Source organism: Oncorhynchus masou, chromosome 1, assembly GCF_036934945.1.
Source record: "Oncorhynchus masou masou isolate Uvic2021 chromosome 1, UVic_Omas_1.1, whole genome shotgun sequence".
Taxonomy (NCBI): domain Eukaryota; kingdom Metazoa; phylum Chordata; class Actinopteri; order Salmoniformes; family Salmonidae; genus Oncorhynchus; species Oncorhynchus masou.
The window spans coordinates 70,468,817-70,492,508 of record NC_088212.1 but is presented as its reverse complement, the minus strand read 5'-3'; the positions used below and the strand labels follow the sequence as shown (position 1 = coordinate 70,492,508).

Here is a 23,692-nt window from a genome sequence, read left to right as displayed (position 1 = left end):
CCCCAAACCATAAGACTCAGAAATAGTTACCCAAATGGCTATCTGAACTATCTGCATTGACACCCTTTTGCGGTTTTGACTCACATACTCTGCTGCTACTGCTTATTATTCCTGTTGCCTAGTAACTTTACCCTTACCTATATGTATATACTGTATCTACCTCAATTACCTCGTATCCCTGCACAATGGCTTGGTACTGATACGCTGTGTATATAGCCAAGATATCGTTACTCATTGTGTATTTATTCCTCGTTTTCCTCGTTTTTAATCCATAATTGTTCTAGAATTGTTATATTTTTCTGTTGGGAAATAAGCATATCACTGTTAGTCTACACCTGTTTTTTACGAAGCATGTGACAAATACGATTTGATTTGACACTCACACACAGACCAAACCCGTGTGTCCATCCATCCATGTTTTGTCTCCTGCACCTACAGTACTAGTCAAAAGTTTGGACACACCTACTCATACAAGATTTGTTCTTTAATTTTACTATGTTCTACATTGTATAATAGTAGTGAAGATATCAAAACTATAAAATAACACATGGAATCATGCAGTAACCCAAAAAGTGTTACATTTTAGATTTTTCAAAGTAGCCACCATTTGCCTTGATGACAGCTTTGCACAGTCTTGGCATTCTCTCAACCAGCTTCACCTGGAATGCTTTTCCAACTGTCTTGAAGGAGTTCCCACATATAATGAGCACTTGTTGGCTGCTTTTCCTTCACTCTGCGGTCCAACTCATCCCAGACCATCTCATTTGGGTTGACTTCGGGGTATTTGTGGAGACCAGGTCATCTGATGCAGCACTCCATTACTCACCTTCTTGGTCAAATAGCCCTTACTCAGCCTGGAGCTGTGTTGGGTCATTGTCCTGTTGAAAAACAAATGATAGTCCCACTAAGTGCAAACAAGATGGGATGAGTAATGAGTAGGTGTGTCCAAACTTTTGAAAGGTACTGTATGTTAGAGAGTGATGTACTGTTGTAGAATATTAATTTGAGCCAGTTAGCTACAGCAGGAAAATAATCCTGCAACAAAAGGAAATGTGAATTATTATTTGGATTATAATAAATGTACCTTTTTGTAGGGGTTAATAGAGTTTTCGTAAGGGAAAATCAAGTCTGAAATTTCAAAGTGGAAATTACAAACTTCAGAAGCCTTTTCAAACCTTAAATATAATTATAATTATAATACATATAATTCAAACCTTAAATATAATTCCTACATTGCAGGGAAGTTTTCCTGCAACAGGGTGATCAAATTAAGATCTTACATCTGTATCCACATTTCTAAAGGCAAATGGGTATTGTGCCATCTCTCTCTCTGCCCCGTCTCTCTACTAGAGTAAATCATTTTTAGTACTGTTGTCCTGTGCTTATCTTCTTATTTTTATGCTTCTGTGGGACAAGGCTTAAAACTGGAGTGTTAAGATGTTTAAAAAATAATGTGTATGCACATTCACATACACCAGTGGAGAACGACTGCCCTCTCTCATTGATGAGAGATGTTTAAGGCTAACTGCGGTACTGCAGGCATTGTTTGCAGAAAAATGGGAATCTTTGTGTAAATTATCCTGATCAATAGTTGCCTTTAATACACCAGATGTACAGTATGTCCTTGAACCAATTACTTTAAAATCACACAGAGAAGAAGGTAAAATGATAATTTAATTGCAGCCTGCTGTACTATAGTCAGCCTTCAACTTGAACAATCACAGCCACTTGTGAGACAACCTGGATTCGAACCAGGGTCTGTAGTGACACCTCTAGCAGTGAGATGCAGTGCCTCAGACCACTGCACCACTCAGGAGCCCATTTAGAGGGGACAGCACTGAGCAAGCTGGAGTAGCTCCACTTCCTGGAGTAGCTCAAACTGTGCATGTTATGTCTCCATGATATGCCCTCTTAACTGACTTCATTTGGCTATTGAGTCTTCACATAGGATTGCATGGTCCAATTTGTAAGTCGCTCTGGATAAGAGCGTCTGCTAAATGACTTAAATGTAAATGTAAATGTGTCATGTGATCAGTGACTTTGTCCATTCATATATGCAGTCATTGGCACACACAGACACACACGCTCACACTCATAGTGACTGTGATACTTCTCCACCACCCATGTGGTGTATCCAACACTCCCCTCCTTCCCTTTATCCAAAGCCCCACCAACACCCTTCCTACAGCCCCCCCCCCTCCCCTCTCTCTCTCAATCTGGGCAGTCTGCCAGTGTGCCCATCCTGCTCTCTCTCACTTTCTCACTATCCCCCCTCTTTTTCTCCCTCTCTCTCTCTAGATCTCTCTGTATTCTGCATTCGCCGAGCTCTTTCACAATGCAATGTGCTTATAGAACATTGCTGTGTTCTCTCTCTCTCTCTCTCTGTCTCTCTCTCTCTCTCTCTCTCTCTCTCTCTCTCTCTCTGTGTGAGGCAGGCAGGGCAGCAGAGCGGTGAACTCAGTGTGTTCTCACATCTGTATTGGGCAGGCTGGTGAGTGTGTGAGAGAGTACTGAGCAGGGATGAGCACCAGACAGTGAGGAAGAGAACGACAGAGGAGTACAAAAAAGGAGTGCAGCTAGAGTCGGATGCTGTGGTGAACGAGAGCTTGCATACCTCTCTCTCTCCCTCCATCTCACTCAGTCTGTCTCCCCCACTCCCATGCTGTTGTGATAGACAGCACGGCACTCTCGGCTTGGCTGCATGGAGGCACAGGGAGGGGCAGGGAGCCCAGGTAGGTGCAGCTTTACGTTATTCACTGTTAGCATAGAATCCATCAACCTAGACCAGACTGTTCATCACCATGTCTTTCCAGACTGACTCTATGTTATGTTATGTCTATTCATGGTAGTCTATCATACCAGCCTCTTTCACTCTATTGTCACATTTAAATCCTCTGTTAGCCCAGACTTGGTTTCTGAGAATAGGTGCTCTGTTTTACCCCAGACATATACTCTAGCAGCCTAGATGGTTATGTTAGTTAAATCATGTTCTCTGCCAGCTTTGACTGTATATTATTGTAGTTCATTCTCTTATCAGTGGGTTCTGCTCATCTATTAGCCCACCTGCAGTGCACATCAGTGGACTGCAGATGATAATGTAGAGTAGAGGAAACCGTAGCCAACATTAAGGATGGAAATAAGATAGTGGTGGATGTTTCTACAGGTCTGAATTGGAGAATATATAACGTGTTAATGAATCCATACTATTCTTAGCATGTTTAGACTAAATGCAGATGAAATATGTGTTGAATGCTTCCATGTAATGACATGGTTGGGAACAGAAGGAAGATGAACACATGTTCATGTTGCTGTTTTCAGATATGAAGGATGTTGTTGTGTGTAGAGCTATTTCAGTACCCTGTGTTGACACTGTATGTAGTTAATAAGATGTGATAAACAAGATGTGATTTGTATGGTATCAATTAGACACAATACCTTAATAACATTGATATAACGGATCATAGCAACATCATTTCCTGTAGGATGGATTGTTATCTGTGATAAAGGAAAAAGGGACGAAGAGAGAAATAACAGTGTGGTGGGAGAAGGGTGTGGAGAGACTTACTTCCTGTTGCCTTTACTGTTGAAAGAAGATTGATTTTATTGAACCGATATGTTGAGTTTGATTAAACTATTGTGGTGAATGCAATCAGTGTGTGTGGGTGTGTGTGAGAGAGAACCTGATTCAGAGGAAGTCATGTGTGATTGCTAGGAGCAGTGTAGGCCGAAGCCTGAAAGAGTGGCCTTTCAAACAGCACACTCCAGTCCTTTCAATGTCGGCTGGTGGTGTGTTCACCATGTCCCATTAAACATACTGTGTACGGATGGTGCTCAGAGTGCTCAGTCAGTAGGCATTTATAGTAGGACACACTGGGTTAAGAGGAGCCTGAGGTAGTGTCAGCTCATTCATCACGTTGACTGACCTATTAGAGACGGTCCTAGTGAATAAGACCCCATCCAATTACTCATTTGATATGACTTGGTTATATCAGAGATCTCTGCAGTAGGCTGGGTTAAGTTTATTACTTTCATATGATCAGTAGGATTGTACAAGAAACCATTCCAGAGCATTGAGAAACAGATTAACAGTCCTCTGTTTTGAAAAGTGTCTCAGGTTGGGGGCACGTTAGGTGGCTAGGCTAGCTACCTGACTCATTGACACATTTACCCTAGACCATGTAGGACTGACACTCATTCATCTAGGATTTATGTCTGACCCACTAAGGATAAAGACACATACAACCTCAGTCCCCCAGAGCCACATATGTACAGTAGCTGGTTTAGTCAATGAGTCCAATGAGTCTCCTCATATGTCACCTACCACCGCAATACCTAGCAGATCCATCTCATTCTAGAGCATTCTTTACAGTACACATATTTACAGTATCAACATTGACATGTGCCATGTACAATAATACTTGGTGGCCTACAAAATAAAGGAAGCAAGGCATTACATACTGTGATGTGCCTTTCATACTATGATGTGCCTTTGCATAATGGGAATATTTAAAATTAATAAAGTTCATTTTACACAGTGCTTAGCATATTTATATGTTTTCCTTTTATGCTGGCTAATACACAAGATTTCCAGTGTTCTACTTCAGACACAAATTTCTGTATGGGTTGATGGTCACTAGACCTGATACGGAATGTTATGGATTGTTCTCATATCTGTAGATAGTGATTGACGCCAGACTGGAGGTACACGGACAGAGGACACGGACTGTTATCGTATTCTGTGACACTGTGATCCTGTAGCAGCTGATTCTGTGACTTCCTACAAGCCTCTCAGTGGGTGTTGACGGAACATTGGTGCTGTGAGATTAGAATATGCTCTCTGCTTCTGTTCTGGAGGAGTTGTGTTAAACCAGATTGATTTTGATTGACTTCATGTGTGACTGCTTTTCTTCTTTATTCCCCTTGAAAATCCCTTCTACACTTTGATTGAATACTATGTGTGTGTCGATGCATGTAAAGCATGTACACGACTACACTTGGCAATTGATATGAGGCGTAAACCACAGGAGGTTGGTGGCACCTTAATTGGGGAGGATGGGTCTGTTGTAATAGCTGGAGTGGAATGGTATCAAATACATCAAAGACATGGCTTCCATGTGTTTGATGCTATTCCATTCACTACGTTCCATCCATTATTGTGAGCCATCCTCCCCTCAGCAGCCTCCACTGGCGTAAACATGAATTGTGTGTGACTATGAGGCAGAGTGACAGACAGAGGGGGGTAACAGATATGGGGAATGAAGCAGCAAACGGTAAATAGTATCACCACCTCATTATAGAGAAGGGAAAGTGGAGCTGTATTCTCTCAGCTTGTTTGGACCCTCGCTGCAAAAAATACATTGATAGCCAACAGCAAGCCTTGTATCCAGGGTGAAATGGGAATCCATCATGTTTAGTCTGTGACCTGCTTTGCCAACCCTTTGAAATGCCACACCCTTCTCTGTGTGACACACACACAATCTGTGCCAAAGATGCTCTTCTCCATTCCTAAGGACATGGATGTTTCCACAGTGATTGTGCAGTCTGAGGGACAACATGATGATGATGTCCAACAGAGGGCAGCCCAGCAGGGAGTTAGGATGTTAACCTCTAGAACACTCCTGCTGCTACTTTCCCATCCATATCTTTCCTCTTTTCACCCATACCTTCTTCCCGCTCTCCCTCTCTTCTTTCTCACCTATCTCCATCCCCCTCTCTTCCCTGTCTGCTGTGTTCTGCGCTAACGCTTGTTGCTGCAGAGTCAGTGAGGTGGCAATGTGCCGCATGACTCAGAGGAATTTGGAGATCAAATCAAATTGTATTTGTCACATGAGCCGAATATAACAGGTGTAGACCTTACAGTGTAATGCTTACTTACAAGCCCTTAACTATCAATGCAGATTTAAGAAAAATAGTTGTTAAGTAAAAAATAGATACATTTAAAAAATGACCAAAAAAATGAATAATAGTAATTAAAGAGCAGCATTAAAATAACAATAGCGAGACTATATACAGAGTCAACGTGGAGACTATATACAATGTGGAGACTATATACAGAGTCAATGTGGAGACTATATACAATGTGGAGACTATATACAGAGTCAATGTGGAGGCTATATACAGAGTCAATGTGGAGACTATATACAGAGTCAATGTGGAGACTATATACAGAGTCAATGTGGAGACTATATACAGAGTCAATGTGGAGACTATATACAGGGGGTACCGGTAAAGAGTCAATGTGGAGGCTATATACAGGGGGTACTGGTACAGAGTCAATGTGGAGGCTATATACAGGGGGTACCAGTACAGAGTCAATGTGGAGGCTATATACAGGGGGTACCGGTACAGAGTCAATGTGGAGACTATATACAGGGGGTACCGGTAAAGAGTCAATGTGGAGGCTATATACAGGGGGTACCGGTACAGAGTCAATGTGGAGGCTATATACAGGTGGTACCGGTACAGAGTCAATGTAGAGGCTATATACAGGGGGTACCGGTACAGAGTCAATGTGCAGGGGCACATGTTAGTTGAGGTAATTGAGTGAATATGTCCATGCAGGTAGGGGTAAAGTGACAATGCATAGATAATAAACAGAGAGTAGCAGCAATGTAAAAGAGGGAGGGGGTGGGACAATGCAAATAGTCTGGGTAGCCATTTGATTAGCTGTTCAGGGGTCTTACGGCTTGGGAGTAGAAGCTGTGAAGGAGCCTTTTGGGTGGGCTAGAGTTAGTACAGGACACCACCCTGAGACGTGTGTGTGTGTGTGTGTGTGTGTGTGTGTGTGTGTGTGTGTGTGTGTGTGTGTGTGTGTGTGTGTGTGTGTGTGTGTGTGTGTGTGTGTGTGTGTGTGTGTGTGTGTGTGTGTGTGTGTGTGTGCGTGTGACAGTTTGATCAAGTGTGTATGGACTTCTACTAGAGCGGGGAGTGTGCTCTGTAGATGACTGTGCATATGAGTTTACCGAATATTCAGGTGTATATCGGCACGTGTGAGAGACTAGAGGCTGTGTGTTGGTTTGTGAATCTTCTAAGATACACCTCAGCTCCCTGGATAATATGACTCAGAGCCTGGTGGAATGTAGTCTTCCTCCAAGGAATGTGTTGTCTCAGAACATCAGATGAGACAGACATTTTCAATTTAAACCTAATTGAATGTCCAACTCGGCGTAGTACACAAGCACATCCACATCAGTCTCTTTCCATCACTGTCTGTACGTGACTCACACACACTGGAGGAAATCTAAATTACCTTTACACACAACTTCATACATTCAAACACACACACACACATAACATAGATACTGTGCATACTACATTTATTTCTAGATAAGACTGGGAGTGTATGTGTAAACCTGTCTATGGTCAAACCCACAGCGTGTAGTGTTAAGGAAAAGGAATATAGCTATTCAGGGGTTCATGTGGATACAGTAGGTGATATAATAACCTGGGGATTAATGTTACTGTAGATTATCATCAGTACTCATGGTTAACCTTCTGTTCAACCCCTCCTATTACACTAAATATTACACTAGATTTGAGGGAGTTATTCAATAGAAAGTGGATCATTTAACTGTTAGAGCCTGGTAGAAAAGTAATATGAACTTTGATAAAAATCTCATTTTGGTGCCATTTCATCCCCTTAGCCTCTTTGAAAAGCTACACAGAGTGACAACCATGTGGTAATTGCAGTCCAAAGGGATACAAACCTGAACTCTGAAATCAGAGGGGAAATAAAGAGATAGAGAACCACAGTAAAAAGGTTTAGTGAAGTGGATGAATAGAGAGTTTCAGAGTTTTTACTCTTTAAATAAAACATGTGAGTGAGTATAGGGAGGCTCTGAGGCGGTGGTTCATTGAAACGGAGGTAGTGAAACTGAAACAGTAGAGCTACTGTCACTAGACAACCTTTTACATAACAACACACTTTGTCTTTTCCCTGTGAGCAAAGCACAGCACAGGACAGGACAGGACAGCACAGGACAGGACAGTAAAGGAAAGGACAGGACAGCACAGCACAGCACAGCACAGGACAGGACAGCACAGCACAGCACAGCACAGCACAGGACAGGACAGCACAGCACAGCACAGGACAGGACAGGACAGCACAGGACAGCACAGGACAGGACAGGACAGCACAGGACAGCACAGCACAGCACAGCACAGCACAGGACAGCACAGGACAGCACAGCACAGGACAGGACAGCACAGGACAGGACAGTAAAGGAAAGGACAGGACAGGACAGCACAGCACAGCACAGGACAGGACAGCACAGGACAGGACAGGACAGGACAGGACAGGACAGCACAGGACAGGACAGGACAGGACAGCACAGCACAGCACAGCACAGGACAGGACAGGACAGCACAGGACAGGACAGCACAGCACAGGACAGGACAGGACAGCACAGGACAGGACAGCACAGGACAGGACAGGACAGGACAGCACAGGACAGCACAGCACAGCACAGGACAGCACAGGACAGCACAGGACAGCACAGGACAGGACAGCACAGCACAGCACAGGACAGGACAGCACAGGACAGGACAGTAAAGGAAAGGACAGGACAGCACAGCACAGCACAGGACAGGACAGGACAGCACAGGACAGGACAGGACAGGACAGCACAGGACAGGACAGCACAGCACAGCACAGGACAGGACAGGACAGCACAGGACAGGACAGTAAAGGAAAGGACAGGACAGCACAGCACAGCACAGGACAGCACAGGACAGCACAGCACAGGACAGCACAGGACAGGACAGGACAGCACAGCACAGCACAGGACAGGACAGGACAGCACAGGACAGGACAGCACAGGACAGGACAGGACAGGACAGGACAGCACAGGACAGGACAGCACAGGACAGGACAGGACAGGACAGCACAGGACAGGACAGGACAGCACAGGACAGGACAGGACAGGACAGCACAGGACAGGACAGGACAGGACAGGACAGGACAGGACATTAAAGGAAAGGACAGGACAGCACAGCACAGCACAGGACAGGACAGGACAGCACAGGACAGGACAGCACAGGACAGTAAAGGAAAGGACAGGACAGCACAGCACAGCACAGGACAGCACAGCACAGGACAGGACAGCACAGGACAGGACAGTAAAGGAAAGGACAGGACAGCACAGCACAGCACAGGACAGGACAGCACAGGACAGGACAGCACAGGACAGGACAGGACAGGACAGCACAGGACAGGACAGCACAGGACAGGACAGGACAGGACAGGACAGCACAGGACAGGACAGGACAGCACAGGACAGGACAGGACAGGACAGGACAGGACAGGACAGCACAGGACAGGACAGGACAGCACAGGACAGGACAGGACAGCACAGGACAGGACAGCACAGCACAGGACAGGACAGGACAGGACAGGACAGCACAGGACAGGACAGGACAGGACAGGACAGCACAGGACAGGACAGGACAGCACAGCACAGCACAGGACAGGACAGGACAGGACAGCACAGGACAGGACAGGACAGGACAGGACAGCACAGGACAGGACAGCACAGGACAGGACAGGACAGCACAGCACAGGACAGGACAGCACAGGACAGGACAGGACAGCACAGGACAGGACAGGACAGGACAGTGAAACAGGCTCTGTAGAAAGACAGGAGCACCAAGATATCTAGAAATAGAACAAGTAAGACAAACGCTTTCTCATCTGACAATTGAAATGCTATAAAAACAGAATTTTCCACTTTGAAATGTACACCGTGGGGTTATATTGCAGAAACGTAATAATTATTGATTTTTCAACACATTTTGAAATTCTAGATTGGTGGTTATATTCTTTCTGTTGCAACCCAAATGCCAATACTGGTATTTTATGAAGTGTTTATTTACTCTGTGTGTGTGTGTGTGTGTGTGTGTGTGTGCGTGTGCATGTGTTTATCCACGTACAGTATGTGTGCACGCATGTGTGCAAGTGTGTGTGTCTGTGTTGTACAGCATTGTGCACAGCAGGGTGGGTCCATAAACAAATGTCACATAAGACATCCTCAGGAGAAGATGGATAGGCAGGGTCACCCAGAATAGCCTGTTAGTGATGCACTGCTTCCTGAGGCGAGATGCACAGCGGCTAAATATGATTACCAGCACACAGCATAAATGCATCACAAAACACACATGCCAAACATGAACAAAAGGAGATCATGGATGCAGGAAGGGCTAGACTGTGACAACGAGCACTCACTCTTATCTGTCTCATTTGCTCTCTCCCACTGTTTCTGTATGTGTGTGTACGTGTGTACTTACTTACTTACTTACTTACTTACTTTCTTCCTTACTTACTTACTTACTTACTTACTTACTTACTTACTTACTTACTTACTTACTTACTTACTTACTTACGTGTGTATGTGTGTGTGTGTGTGTGTGTTTGCCACCACAGAGCCCAATAAAGACATCCAGAAGTTGCTGAAGCCCTCCAGCTCAGGGGACCTTTCCAAGGAGTTGTACCATCACCCAGTGGGGGAAGAGGAGGGAGGGCTCCCAGGACACACCGCTGGCCTGCTGCACGTCACCGAGAGGAGACGTGAGTACCGGGGTAAGGGGAGCGATGGAGGAGTGGTGGATGGATGGATGGAGGGATGGTGGATTGGATGGATAGAAAAAAGGAATGGGGGGAGGATGGGGAGGATAGTAATTAAGGGATGGCTAAGGGATGGTAGTTGGATGGAATTTTAACAATATAATATGGCTAGTAAGCCAAAATGTAAAAATAACCTGTATGGTTCTACAAACCTTTAGATTGAGAAAAGTTATTTATAGAACCAACCAAGGGTTGTAACAATAGCGGGACCCTTTTTATTGCTATATGGACACTTTTTTAAAAAGGTTTTATAAAGTACCATGAAAAAATATTATATATACAGTAGCACCAAAAAAGGGCCTTTCCCGAAGCATGGTTTTTATTCTGGTTTACTAGCCATTTTATATTGTTAAAATTCTATTGCAGTTATTATTGTGTTTAATTAACAAGTTAAATCAGGTGTGCCAGCTCTGGAATGGCTGTGGGTCCCTGAGGAGATTATTGATAACTACTGACTTAGTCAGTCATTCTGATTTGACACAAGGCCATATGTGAATCTGTCACAAGAACACATCACTGGCCTTTGTCACATATAACATGTGACAACATGTGACAGCATGAGACAACAGATTACATCAACTGGAATTACACCCTCACTCACGGTTGCACAAAAAGAGCCACGCCCCAAAATATTTGAATGAGCCGCCGCAGCTACATTTTAATTATCACTAAAGTAAAATAAAATTGAGCTGCAAAGAACCATTGAAGGGCTCAAAGGGTTCTTTGGGTCAGGATTGTTCCATATAGAACCATCCCCCTTCCCAAAGAACCCTGGAGAAACCTTCATTTTTTTGTGTAAGAGGTACAGTAGGTAATTTCTTTTGGCGCTGGGGCATAGGTACACACTGTGGTCAGTTCGTCACTTCCTCTGGGGTTAAATTGGAATATATTGCACCCATCTGTCCAGTTCCCCTGACCTGACTTCCACCCTGTCCTGTACCCATCCCCACTTCCAATCCCCGCGCTAAAAGGCATCATTGTGTGTCTGTCCCCCCACAGAGGGAACCATGTGTCACTGTGCCTATCTGCACCAGGCCCAGGGCTGAGCCAGAGGCAGACAGACACAGAGACAGACACAAGCCTCACAAGGAGGCCTTTATCTAGACAACGACTAAACACCCATTCAGGGAGACGGCCACTACAGCCCAGTATCTGTGTCCTTCTGCCTTAATGAGACACCTGGGGCACAGTTACCCTACAGACAGAGAGGGAGGGAGGGTGAAATGTGGTACTCTGTCAAATCCCATGTGTGTTCCTTTACAAAAACCCTTTAGTTACATCATAAAACTAGTACATTTATTCGCTCTCCGTGAATTGTGGGGAGCGAATAACAATTGGATAAAGTTGTTAATAGCCCTCTTGCTGAGTTCGGCTGGACCCAATGACTTTGTTACCTCTAGATAAGGCCATGTCCAGTTTACTGGCCCTGAGCCCTGAGCCAAGCATCTCACTGTGCACTATAACCAATCCTATTGAGACACAGTGAAAGCCCCTGTTAAAGCCTGAGTGTATGAGAGTGTTTGGGAATCATTACAGCCTCATTACAGGCTGTTGTTGAGACTGGCAGTTCTATACTGTGCTCATCGTTTTGCTAAAGGGGGAGACCCTTACAACCATCTCTCTAGCTTACCCCGTCTCCCCCCTCGATCCTCATTATAGGCTGCTCTGGCTAGGCTAATGATCAGTGAGCCATGGGGAGGCTGGGGGGCCTTGGGGGGGGGTGAGATACAGAGGCATTCTACTTTTTGATGGAGCCCCTAGTCTCTCCACTGCTCCCCTCAGCCAGACTACTGCTATTGACAGCCATGCAAGGCAGATTAGCCCTCTTCTCCCTCATATTTCTCTCCCCAGATTTGTTTTCCCAAACTCTTTCTTACCTCTCACTCTCTCTCAGTTTGTCTTTCCAATTGAGTTTGTCCGTTCCTCTTTTCCATTACATGTATACTCTTCCCTCTCCCCTTATCTTACATTCTATTACATTTTCAATATACAGTACATCCTGGCAGAAAGGAGAGACGGAGAGATCCCTGAGTACAACCACAGAGAGGACAGAGAGTGGATGGGAGTGAGAGAAGGCAGAGCGAAGAGAAGAAGGGAGAAGAACAATAAAAAGGAAATACCTGAGGCTGTATTTAAGTAGCGGCCAAAAGCCAAAGAAACAGCAACAGTCATTTCTAAGTCCTCTTTATTTTTTCTCACTTTCAATTTGTAACTGTCAGCCAAAAATAGCAGGACAAGAAGGACAAGTGGTTGGTTTGGGTGTGTGTGTGTGTGCTTCACAAGTGGGCTACCGCTTAGCATCCTTTAAACAGCTGCCATACTAGTCTACTGTATGACTGACACCTTTCCTTCTCAATGTGAATGTATTATGGGTCTAGTCCCGCCAATGGGCTCCCAGAGAGACACTTAATGAGTTGAGAGAGAGCAGCAACCGTTCTCTCCATCTCTCTCACCAACCTTGCTGGGAGAGAAAATGTGTTACTGATCAATTATTCAAGGAGAAATGGGGTTGGGAGAAGACAGGAAAGAATAGAGGAGGGGTTAGAGGTGAGTAGAGGAGCGGTAGAGGAATGAAATTAACAAAAGGGACTGGGATGACTAACTAGTTTAGAGAGAGACAGAAAAAGAGAGATAAAACAGAGGTGACATTTCTTTATAACACCTTTCTGTCTTCATCTCTTCTCTCTCCCTCTCTCTCCTAAATCATTTTAACTACTTCTCTTCCCTCCCGCTTTCTCTCCCTTTCTCTCCCTTCCTCTCTCCTGCTCTTGCTGGGAGATTCAAAGAGACAGACAGCCATGGACAAGCCTATTCCGGGCCTCTGGGGAGAACTCATCCAGTAGAAGCTATTCTCAAAGTCTGATCTTAGGCCCTCCCTCCCTCCCTCCCTCCCTCCCTCCCTCCCTCCCTTCCTCCCCCTCCCTCCCTCCCTCCCTCCCTCCCTCCCTCCCTCCCTCCCTCCCTCCCTCCCTCCCTCCCTCCCTCCCTCCCTCCCTCCCTCCCTCCCTCCCTCCCTCCCTCCCTCCCTCCCTCCCTCCCTCCCTTCCTACCACACACACACACAAACATTGTACCCTACATTCCTCTTCCATTTTCACACTTCCCCTCTATCCCTCAATACATTCTTAAACCCAAATAATTTTCTCAGGGAGGGGTTGCACCTGATATGCCCTGAGGGTGTGTCGGCTTAGAGTACCAATGAAGTAGAATATAGTATGGGGTTATTAGAGTACGACAGCACCCTCCACATAATAGATTTTGTAGACTTAAAAAAATTAAAATATGCATGGGCACATTTCATTATCCAGCTTGCTCAGAATCTAGTCTAATGGGTAGAATATAGCCTAAACCATGCCACATACCAGGGCTTCATTCAGAATCAGAGCTGCTCTGCTGCTGTGGTGAGACTGCTGACAGCTGTGGACACAGGCTCTTTCATTTCCCCCATCAAAACCAATATGGGGCAGGTGTTGCTTCTTTCAGGTCCGTTGCTATGGCTATCATGACCTTTTTAGCCTTGTGTTATCTCAGCCTCAGAGTCTGAGCGATGCTAATGTCATGCTGTTACGCCTGACAGGCTTCGGTAATGTATTTTATTAAAGCCGTAACGTGGGTGAGCAGACCAGCTTTACATCTGATCAGGTAGTTGAAGAGCCTGGCCTGCACAGATCTAATGGCTCTGCCTAATACAGTCATGTCCAATTCAATTCCCTGTGTAGCGTGTTTGTGCTCGGCTACTCCAACCATTTCACACCATTATATCTAAATGACCTTATAAGCCCATGTCATCCACGCTGGTAAATATTTCTACGTTATTGCATGTCACAACCAGCTAAATACTAAAGATTGTTTACAGAGATGGGCTTTTTTTTGATGCAGTGCATCTGAAGCATGTTAAATGGATTCAGTTGATTAATAATATAATCCTTTATTTTATATATCGCTTTTCATACAGAATCCCGCTTTAAAAAAACATACAAAAATCATTCAGGGAGCTGGCAGTTCATGAGAGATAGTCTTCCACAGCTGGATGATGATACAGTAAGTACAGGAGTAGCTTGAGTGGATGGTTAAGCGGGGTTGGAGAAGCATTGGTCAGACAGGCAGGTCTCTGACATTCACAGCTACTCCTCCTCTGTAGGTAGGCTGGAACAGATCCACCACCAAAAGGTGTAGCACTCACCTGGATGTAAGCACCTGAGTAACCGCCACACCTCAGCAGTAATCAGCAACAGCCTCCTACGAGGCGAGCCTCTGTCATCCCTTCACACCACAGTCTACATCCTTCCAGAAACAAACAGGGGCAGGTGGAACAAACAGTTGGTGAATCGTTCAAATTTAGATTAGCCAAGTGAACCAAGCAGGCCTGTAGAGATTTACTCTGAGGAAACAGTTAGCACACCATGGAGACAGAGCTCTTGACATCCCATAATGCTAATCAGGACTTTATCACTGCATATGGTTCAGCTGATGCTGTGGAGTTCAGTTAACCCCTCAGACACACACTGACTGACCCGTAGTCTCTCCATCTATACGGATCTAAGGTCAGTTGTTTCCATGTAAGATGATCCTAGATCTGTACAGCAGGCTAGACCAAAGCCCTATAGGGAGGTAGAAGTTGCCCTTAACCAAAGATCGAGGATCAGCTTAACCTCCCCAAATCCTGGCCTTCACCAGGTTGGATAATGTAAAACTGATCTTCGATCAGTGTCTAGTGTCAGCTCCCTCCCATCCTGTGAAGGAGGAGTAGTGCTCATTATGCAAAAGTGAAACAGGAGTGTCTGCTTCTCTGTCTCTGATCCTTTATGGCTGCAGTTGTCTCATTAGAAGACTTCAAACGACAGCGGAATGTCAACCCACAATATCTTTACCTTCCTCTCCTCTCATCTCTCTCCTCACTGGCGTTCCTCTCATCTTTCCTGTCTCCCACTCCTTCTCCTCTCCTCTCCTGTTCCACTTGTCCCCTCACATCTCCTCTCATTGGAGCTAGTGTCTGGAACACACAGGCAGATGTAATCAGTATTTATACTGTCTGTGGACAGGTCTGGTACAGAGGAACAAGACAATAGAGATTGTTGGAGGATTTTTTTATTGTAATTGTCATCAAGTACTGTACAAAATGTCCCTTGTTGTATTGTGTTGTTGTGAGTAGCAGGGTATCCCAGGCAAAGCAAGGCCACTACTGACTGTAAGAGCCAAAGGTACACAGAGTTTGGAAAACCATCATTCATGTTGGCACCAATCATTCAGTGACAATAATACTCAGAAGGGCTTACCAGGAAGAACTTCCAAATTCCAGGTTGAAAGGTGTTGGAGCAGAGATGGATATATTTGAGCTCACTTTAATCCATTGTTGAGGACAATTTATACTGTAGAATTCAATTGTCTGGGAACTACTGGCACCCAATGAAATTCTCCATCTCAAATCGTCAGTGTAACTCTGCCCATGTCTCCTCACAATGTGTGAAATACAGCAGAGCCACCACCAGGATTATGATTTAGCATGATTATCAACTCTGACTTATAATAATATGGTTAAAGGTTTTTATCTTCTTTTATCTTCAATGTCTGCGCTATATTTGTCAGGAGAGTGAGAGAGCAGTGAGAGAATGGGGGCTGTGCAGCTGCGGAACAAAGGAGTGTTGATGAGAGGGCTGTGATCCACCCTGTGGCAGTATACTGCCTGGCTGGTAGAGAGAAATTAGCTGGGAAACGGTATCCTTAAAAACCATCCACCCCCGCTCTCTCTCTACACTCAGACACACAGCTATATACACCCATTCACAAGCCAAAAATACTAGAAGTGTTCACAGAGATACGCCTCCACAGCACATACATAAACACACACACATACATAAACATACACACACATGAAGTACATACAGTCCCGTACTATTAACACCACATAGAGCACACGGTCAGCCGTTATGCCTCACCCATGATCGCTAAAGAATGCCAGCTCCACCCAGCCCAAAGCATTGTGTCAGACAAGCATGGGACTGTAACACTCCATAGATGCTTAGCAAAGCATATACATTTAACTGCCATACTGCATGAATGCTGCCAGTGTGGAATGTTGGGACTGTCATGCTCTTATTTTAACGTGAATAAAAACATTACATGTTAACGGCACAGTCGTGCTGCTCTGGGGTATCAATAGACATTGGAGCAGAGTCTGGGATATCAATAGACATTGGAGCAGGGTCTGGGGTATCAATAGACATTGGAGCAGAGTCTGGGGTATCAATAGACATTGGAGCAGAGTCTGGGGTATCAATAGACATTGGAGCAGAGTCTGGGGTATCAATAGACATTGGAGCAGGGTCTGGGGTATCAATAGACACTGGAGCAGGGTCTGGGGTATCAATAGACATTGGAGCAGGGTCTGGGGTATCAATAGACATTGGAGCAGGGTCTGGGGTATCAATAGACATTGGAGCAGGGTCTGGGGTATCAATAGACATTGGAGCAGGGTCTGGGGTATCAATAGACATTGGAGCAGGGTCTGGGGTATCAATAGACATTGGAGCAGGGTCTGGTGTATCAATAGACATTGGAGCAGGGTCTGGGGTATCAATATACATTGGAGCAGTGTCTGGTGTATCAATAGACATTGGAGCAGGGTCTGGGGTATCAATAGACATTGGAGCAGGGTCTGGGGTATCAATAGACATTGGAGCAGGGTCTGGGGTATTGGGGACTTTTGGAATCAAGAACAGGTGCCATACACTCAGGACAGAGGGTGAGGAGAAGGAACAGTCTAACCATGTTGTTTTAATACCCTCTATTTCTGGCATCTCTGGCCCTTGTCCAGATGCTCCAGTCAAACATTGGCTGTTAAGAATGGTATCATTCGGAACCAAAGACCCATATCTCTTCCACAGGACAGGTCAGCACACAAAGCCCAGCTGTCTCTCTGTGAAGCAGATAAAAGAGAGGACTTGTTTTTATCTTTCTATTACAGTATGGCTCAGAGCAACAAAACAACACAAGAGATAAGTTCCACACCAGGGGGCACTGAGAATGTGAGGGAGGGTCAGGGGGTGTGGGGGTTGTGTAAGTGTGTGTGGCGGAGGGGGTGTTCTGGGTAAGTTGTGTAGACAGCATTGAGTTGTAGTGAGATATTACACATCTACTGGGTTGTTATTCAGTTTATCATAAAACCCACCAGCTACTCCATATCAGTCCATAACTATGACCTTACTAATTTCCTCTCTCTCTGACCCTGCAGAGCCTCTGAGCAGTGTGTCCTCCCTGGAGGTGCACTTTGACCTTCTGGACCTGACAGAGCTAACCGACATGTCTGACCAGGAGCTGGCTGAGGTGTTTGCTGACTCTGATGAGGAGAACCACAACGAGTCCCCAGCAGGTTAGACCATTTTAATCAACCAATTAACCAATAAATCTACTCAATTCATTAACCAATTAACCAATCAATCTACTCATTTCATTAACCATCGAATGGTGGATTTGACAACCCCTGAGTTCTCTAACCAAGACGACCCTAGTGTGATGGACTGGCTAAAACATTGTCTTTGTTCGCTTTGAGGGAACCATTACCCAAATTACCTAAAAACTCTGTCCACTAGACAGACTCACTCACATATCACCCCATTCTGTAGTATACGACCCCATTACATCAAAATCTAAAAGGTTTAGCTGATAGCAAGTGTGTGTGTGTGTGTGTGTGTGTGTGTGTGTGTGTGTGTGTGTGTGTGTGTGTGTGTGTGTGTGTGTGTGTGTGTGTGTGTGTGTGTGTGTGTGTGTGTGCGCGCCGCCGGGTCTATAGAGCACTCTAATAAAAAGCTTACAATTGTGTTCTCTTTGGCTGCAGGGAAAGGGACACATGGGAGAACCCAATAAAACTTCAGCAGCACATTGGATTGAACCTTCCTCTGAATTCTTACTGCAATTCAAGCAGTTCTCTATATTTTGTGATATTGACCAAGATACAGTATATTCCTGTTATGCGTCTCTGGGAGATTCTCATTTCAGTTTGTGCCCATGTCAATGTTGATAGTTATTGGCACCAGATCCCAGGCTGGGCACAATAGACTACTGTAACATAGTGCTAATTAGCATTAGTTAGAGGGGAGTCTGATTAACCTGTGATCAGGGACGCGTCTGGGCCCAGCAAACCGCCCTCCTCACAATCAGAGGAAGCAGGAAATCCATCCAATGTATTACTTATGATCCATAGCCCCATGTTTCCTGCTGAGAGGGAGAACGATCCTCATAGAGCTCCACATCATCATTCAAATGCTTTACGCTCACACTCTCACCTCATCTCTCTTAAGAAGAGATATGTGTGCACTCTCAGGAGCTGACTTGGGAACAGTACTCAGATGTTCACTTTACAATACACCTGTTCTAAACTTCTGTATGTTCTCAGCATGGGGAACCACAGAGAGCTATGTTCAGCTCTATGTGCAGGATATTAAAATGACCTCACAAAGGTGCACTTTAAGAAATACAGTAATCTTGCTTAGACATCACCCACACTCCTTCTCCTTACCCCCAGGGTTGAACCGTGCCAATTTATCACATTACTCCCCATAAAAAGGTATTGTGTTTCTCCCTTGTCTGACCTTAGCCCGTAAGTCAGGGGTTCGAAACTTTTTTGGCCCACAACCACATTTTGATAGTGGAAAATTCTCACGACCCCAACCATGTGAGAAAAAAAATGTAATTAACAGCCAATGTTAGCCCCAAATAAACAAGTTCTGGCAGTCAATTGAAAAACATTCTAACAGTATTTTTGATTGTCTTCTCAACTCACCATCACATACATTTTATGTGGGGCTATGACAGTCATCTGCAAATTAGTCTGACATAATGTATCTTTTCTCACTACCAATAACGAGATGGGTGTACTTGATGCCTGTGGCGTCGGAGTATCTCAAAGTCCGGGGACGCGTTTGACAGTGCGCACCTCATTTCTGCTGTCACATCCAACCTGGACCGATATTTGGTTATAATGCAGACGTGAGCACAGAATCCAGCTTCATACATATATAAGTTGGCAAAGGGTACCATGAGTTTAATGGTGCTTTTAAGACAACTGGGAACTCAGAAAAAAACAAGGTCAAATAATGATGTCAATGATCTTCAGGTCGGAAAGTCAGAGCTCTAAGAGGCCAGAGTTCCAGAGTTGGAATTCCGAGTTGGATGACCATTCAAAACCATTTTTTTCCAGTCGGAGCTCATTTTTTCAGTTCCCAGTTCACTTCATCGCACTGAAGTCGGAATTCCCAGTTGTTTTGAATGCAGCATTAATGTCAGAGGGAGATGGCAGAGTATTCCCTTTGAGTCAGGAACCAAAACTCCTCTGTAGTGATCTGTGAATGACAGCTTAATCAGCCATTCAATTTCCCTTACCAGCATGTCAATTGAGCAAGGATCACAGTCAAATGGATTGAGAAGTAGGTGCCAAAGTGCTCTTCCAAGTGTTGGAGGTGAGTAGTCATCACTTGTGTGGGACACTTACTGATGCTGTTTTCTGTTAGAAAGGGAAGGGAAGGGAAGGGGGCATGGTTCACTTTTGAATGACTCTCTCCAATAAGAATCCTTTCCTCTGAATCCACTGATTTGGTCACTCATCTGTAGAAGGTTTTTGAATTTCCCCTGCATGCCTGCATTCAGTTCGTTCAGTTTCCCGAACACGTCTGTCACAGGCAAGGAGACACATTTTCTTTTCATTACACAGAAAGTCAACCAAGTCTGTTTTTTCACACACACACACACGCGCACACACACACACACACGCACACACCCACACACACACACACACACACACACACACACACACACACACACACACACACACACACACACACACACACACACACACACACACACACACACACACACACACACACACACACACACACCTACAACTCTCAGGCTGCTTTTATCACTGCATTGTGCTGTACCCCAAAACCTCCTCCTAGAATAATCCCACTGAGGGGGAGGAGGAGGAGGCACCTGAATAGGTAGATCAGTGTGCTGGGGACCCCTAGTGACAGAGAGAGGCAGAGAGGGGAGAGGGAGCATTAAAAAAGGGGAGCGGGAGGGAGAAAGGGAGAAACACGAAAGAGAAATACATGAGAGGTGGTGATTCCCTCTCCACCACAGCAAGGTTTCCCATTTCTCCACAAGAGACTGATGGCTCCCTGAGCTCCAGTGAATATGCCAGATATCCTGGTCCTGACGGCAGGACCTCACCACAGGGCTTGTGCGGTGAGCACCACAGCCATAAAACTCACAGGAAGAACAACAGTATATCCTAGGCCATCCAGCTATAGCCTCTGTATATAGTGTAGCAGTTTTACTGACGAATCGGACAATAAAAAGCCCAGCAGGAGGAATAAGCAGCGTCGTGTGATGGCCATAATCTCACTCCGTAGGGTGATACTGTTGAGGAGGTCAGGGACCGTGCGGAGATTTTAGGTGTTGTATTAAGACCTATGGCTGGTGAATGGGAGTCAGGACTAATGTACTAAGATAGCAGAGTGGTGGTAAATGGGATCAAAACACCAATAATATTGTCTCACTGTGTAATACAGACCCTGATAAAAAGTGTTTATTTTCACATCTCCACAGTGCATTCAGAAAGTATTCAGACCCCTTGACTTTTTCCATATTTGTTTATGTTACAGCCTTACTCTAAAATGGATTAAACTATTTTTTTCCCTCCTCAATCTACACACAATATTCCATAATGAAAAAGTTAAAACATTTTATTTTTTTGCAAAAGTATTAAAAAAAAAAAGATACCTTATTTACATAAGTATTCAGACCCTTTGCTATGAGATTCCGAAATTGAGCTCAGGTGCATCCTGATTCCATTGATCATTCTTGAGATGTTTCCACAACTTGATTGGAGTCCACTTGTAGTAAATTCATTTGATTGGACATGATTTGGAAAGGCACACCTGTCTATATAAGGTCCCACAGTTGGCAATGCATGTCAGAGCAAAAACCACGACATGAGGTCGAAGGAATTGTCCATAGAGCTCCGAAACAGGATTGTGTCGAGGCACAGATCGAGAGAAGGGTACCCAAAAATTATGCAGAATTGAAAGTCCCCAAGAACACAGTGGCCTCCATCATTCTTAAATGGAAGAAGCGAGACTCTTCCTAGAGCTGGCCGCCCGGCCAAACTGAGCAATCGGAGGAGAAGGGGCTTGGTTAGGGAGGTGACCAAGAACCTGATGGTCACTCTGACAGAGCTCCAAAGTTCCTCTGTGGAGACAGAATAACCTTCCAGAAGGACAACCATCACTGCAGCACTCCAACAATCAGGCTTTTAGGGTAGAGTAGCAAGACGGAAACCACTCCTCAGGAAAAAGGCACATGACAGCCCACTTGTAGCTTGCCAAAAGACACCTAAAGGACTCTCAAATGATGAGAAACAAGATTCTCTGGTCTGCTGAAACCAAGATTGAACTCTTTGGCCTGAATGCCAAGCGTTATGTCTGGAGGAAACCTGGTACCATCCCTACGATGAAGCATGGTGGTGGCAGCATCATGCTGTGGGGATGTTTTTCAACAGCAGGGACTGGGAGACTAGTCAGGATTGAGGGAAGGATGAATGGAGACAAGTACAGAGAGATCCTTGATGAAAACCTGCTACATAGCGCCCAGGACCTCAGACTGGGCCGAAGGTTCACCTTCCAGCAGAACAACGATCCTAAGCACACAGCCAAGACAACGCAGGAGTCGCTTCGGGACAAGTCTCTGAATATCCATGAGTGGCCCAGCCTGAGACCGGACTTGAACCCGATCGAACATCTCTGGAGAGACCTGAAAATAGCTGTACAGCAACACTCCCCATCCAACCTGACAGAGCTTGAGATGATCTACAGAGAAGAATGGTAAAAACTCCCCAAATACAGGTGTTCCAAGCTTGAAGCGTCGTACTCAAAAAGACTCAAGGCTGTAATCGCTGCCAAAGGTGCTTCAATAAAGTACTGAGAAAAGGGTCTGTATACTTATGTAAATGTGATATTTCAGTTTTTTATATTGAATACATTTACAAAAATGTCTAAAATCTGTTTTTGCTTTGTCATTATGGGGTATTGTGTGTAGATTGACGAAGGAAAAAAACAATTTGATCAATTCTAGAAGGCTGTAACATAACAAAATGTGTAAAAGGTCAAGGGGTCTGAATACTTTCCGAATACACTGTATGTAACCGTACGTATGCCCCTTTACATTATGTTGAATTGGATAAAGTTGGTCTTCCTCCACTGCGATCTACAGTGAAATATTTATTTCCCTCATTAAAATGCAAATCAATTTATAACATTTTTGACATGCGTTTTTCTGGATTTTTTTATTGTTATTCTGTTTCTCACTGTTCAAATAAACCTACCATTAAAATTATAGACTGATAATTTCTTTGTTAGTGTGCAAACGTACAAAATCAGCAGGGGATCAAATACTTTTTTCCCTCACTGTATCTGCATTCAGGAGATGTATGCTGGTTTGCATCATATCTTCATTGCCAAGTAGCTCAAAGTGCTTTGTCATTGGCTGGTGTTTTCTCTATTTCCCACTCATAGATCAGACAGTGACACTCTGACTAACTCCAGCAGTGGCACAATGTGCTCAGATATGAGTGTGTTTTGCGTGCGGAATCAAGAAGGGATACAGAGATACACATACCCTTGCAAACACACACACTCATACACACATGCATGACTAACGACTACAGCTGCTCTCTAGTGTCCAGGCCAGACTATCCAGACTGTACAGCTGCTCCCCAGTGTCCAGGCCAGACTATCCAGACTGTACAGCTGCTACCCAGTGTCCAGGCCAGACTATCCAGACTGTACAGCTGCTCCCCAGTGTCCAGGCCAGACTGTACAGCTGCTACCCAGTGTCCAGGCCAGACTATCCAGACTGTACAGCTGCTCCCCAGTGTCCAGGCCAGACTGTACAGCTGCTACCCAGTGTCCAGGCCAGACTATCCAGACTGTACAGCTGCTCCCCAGTGTCCAGGCCAGACTATCCAGACTGTACAGCTGCTACCCAGTGTCCAGGCCAGACTATCCAGACTGTACAGCTGCT

General features: G+C 44.9%; 1 protein-coding gene across 2 annotated transcripts in view; it reads left to right on the top strand.

The window, feature by feature from the left end:
- The first annotated feature begins 2,318 nt into the window (after positions 1–2,318).
- The window catches only part of LOC135549885 (dysbindin domain-containing protein 1-like), a 32,328-nt gene continuing 10,954 nt past the window's right edge, over positions 2,319–23,692 (top strand). Inside the window, exons 1-3 of one of the 2 annotated variants that reach the window (XM_064980268.1) lie at positions 2,319–2,732; positions 10,418–10,561; positions 17,850–17,987. In XM_064980268.1, the coding sequence (XP_064836340.1) occupies positions 2,702–2,732; positions 10,418–10,561; positions 17,850–17,987 (313 nt within the window). In that variant the 5' untranslated portion in view covers positions 2,319–2,701. Of the gene's footprint in view, positions 2,733–10,417; positions 10,574–17,849; positions 17,988–23,692 lie in introns of both variants that reach the window. The other variant, XM_064980261.1, reaches the window with a different exon arrangement.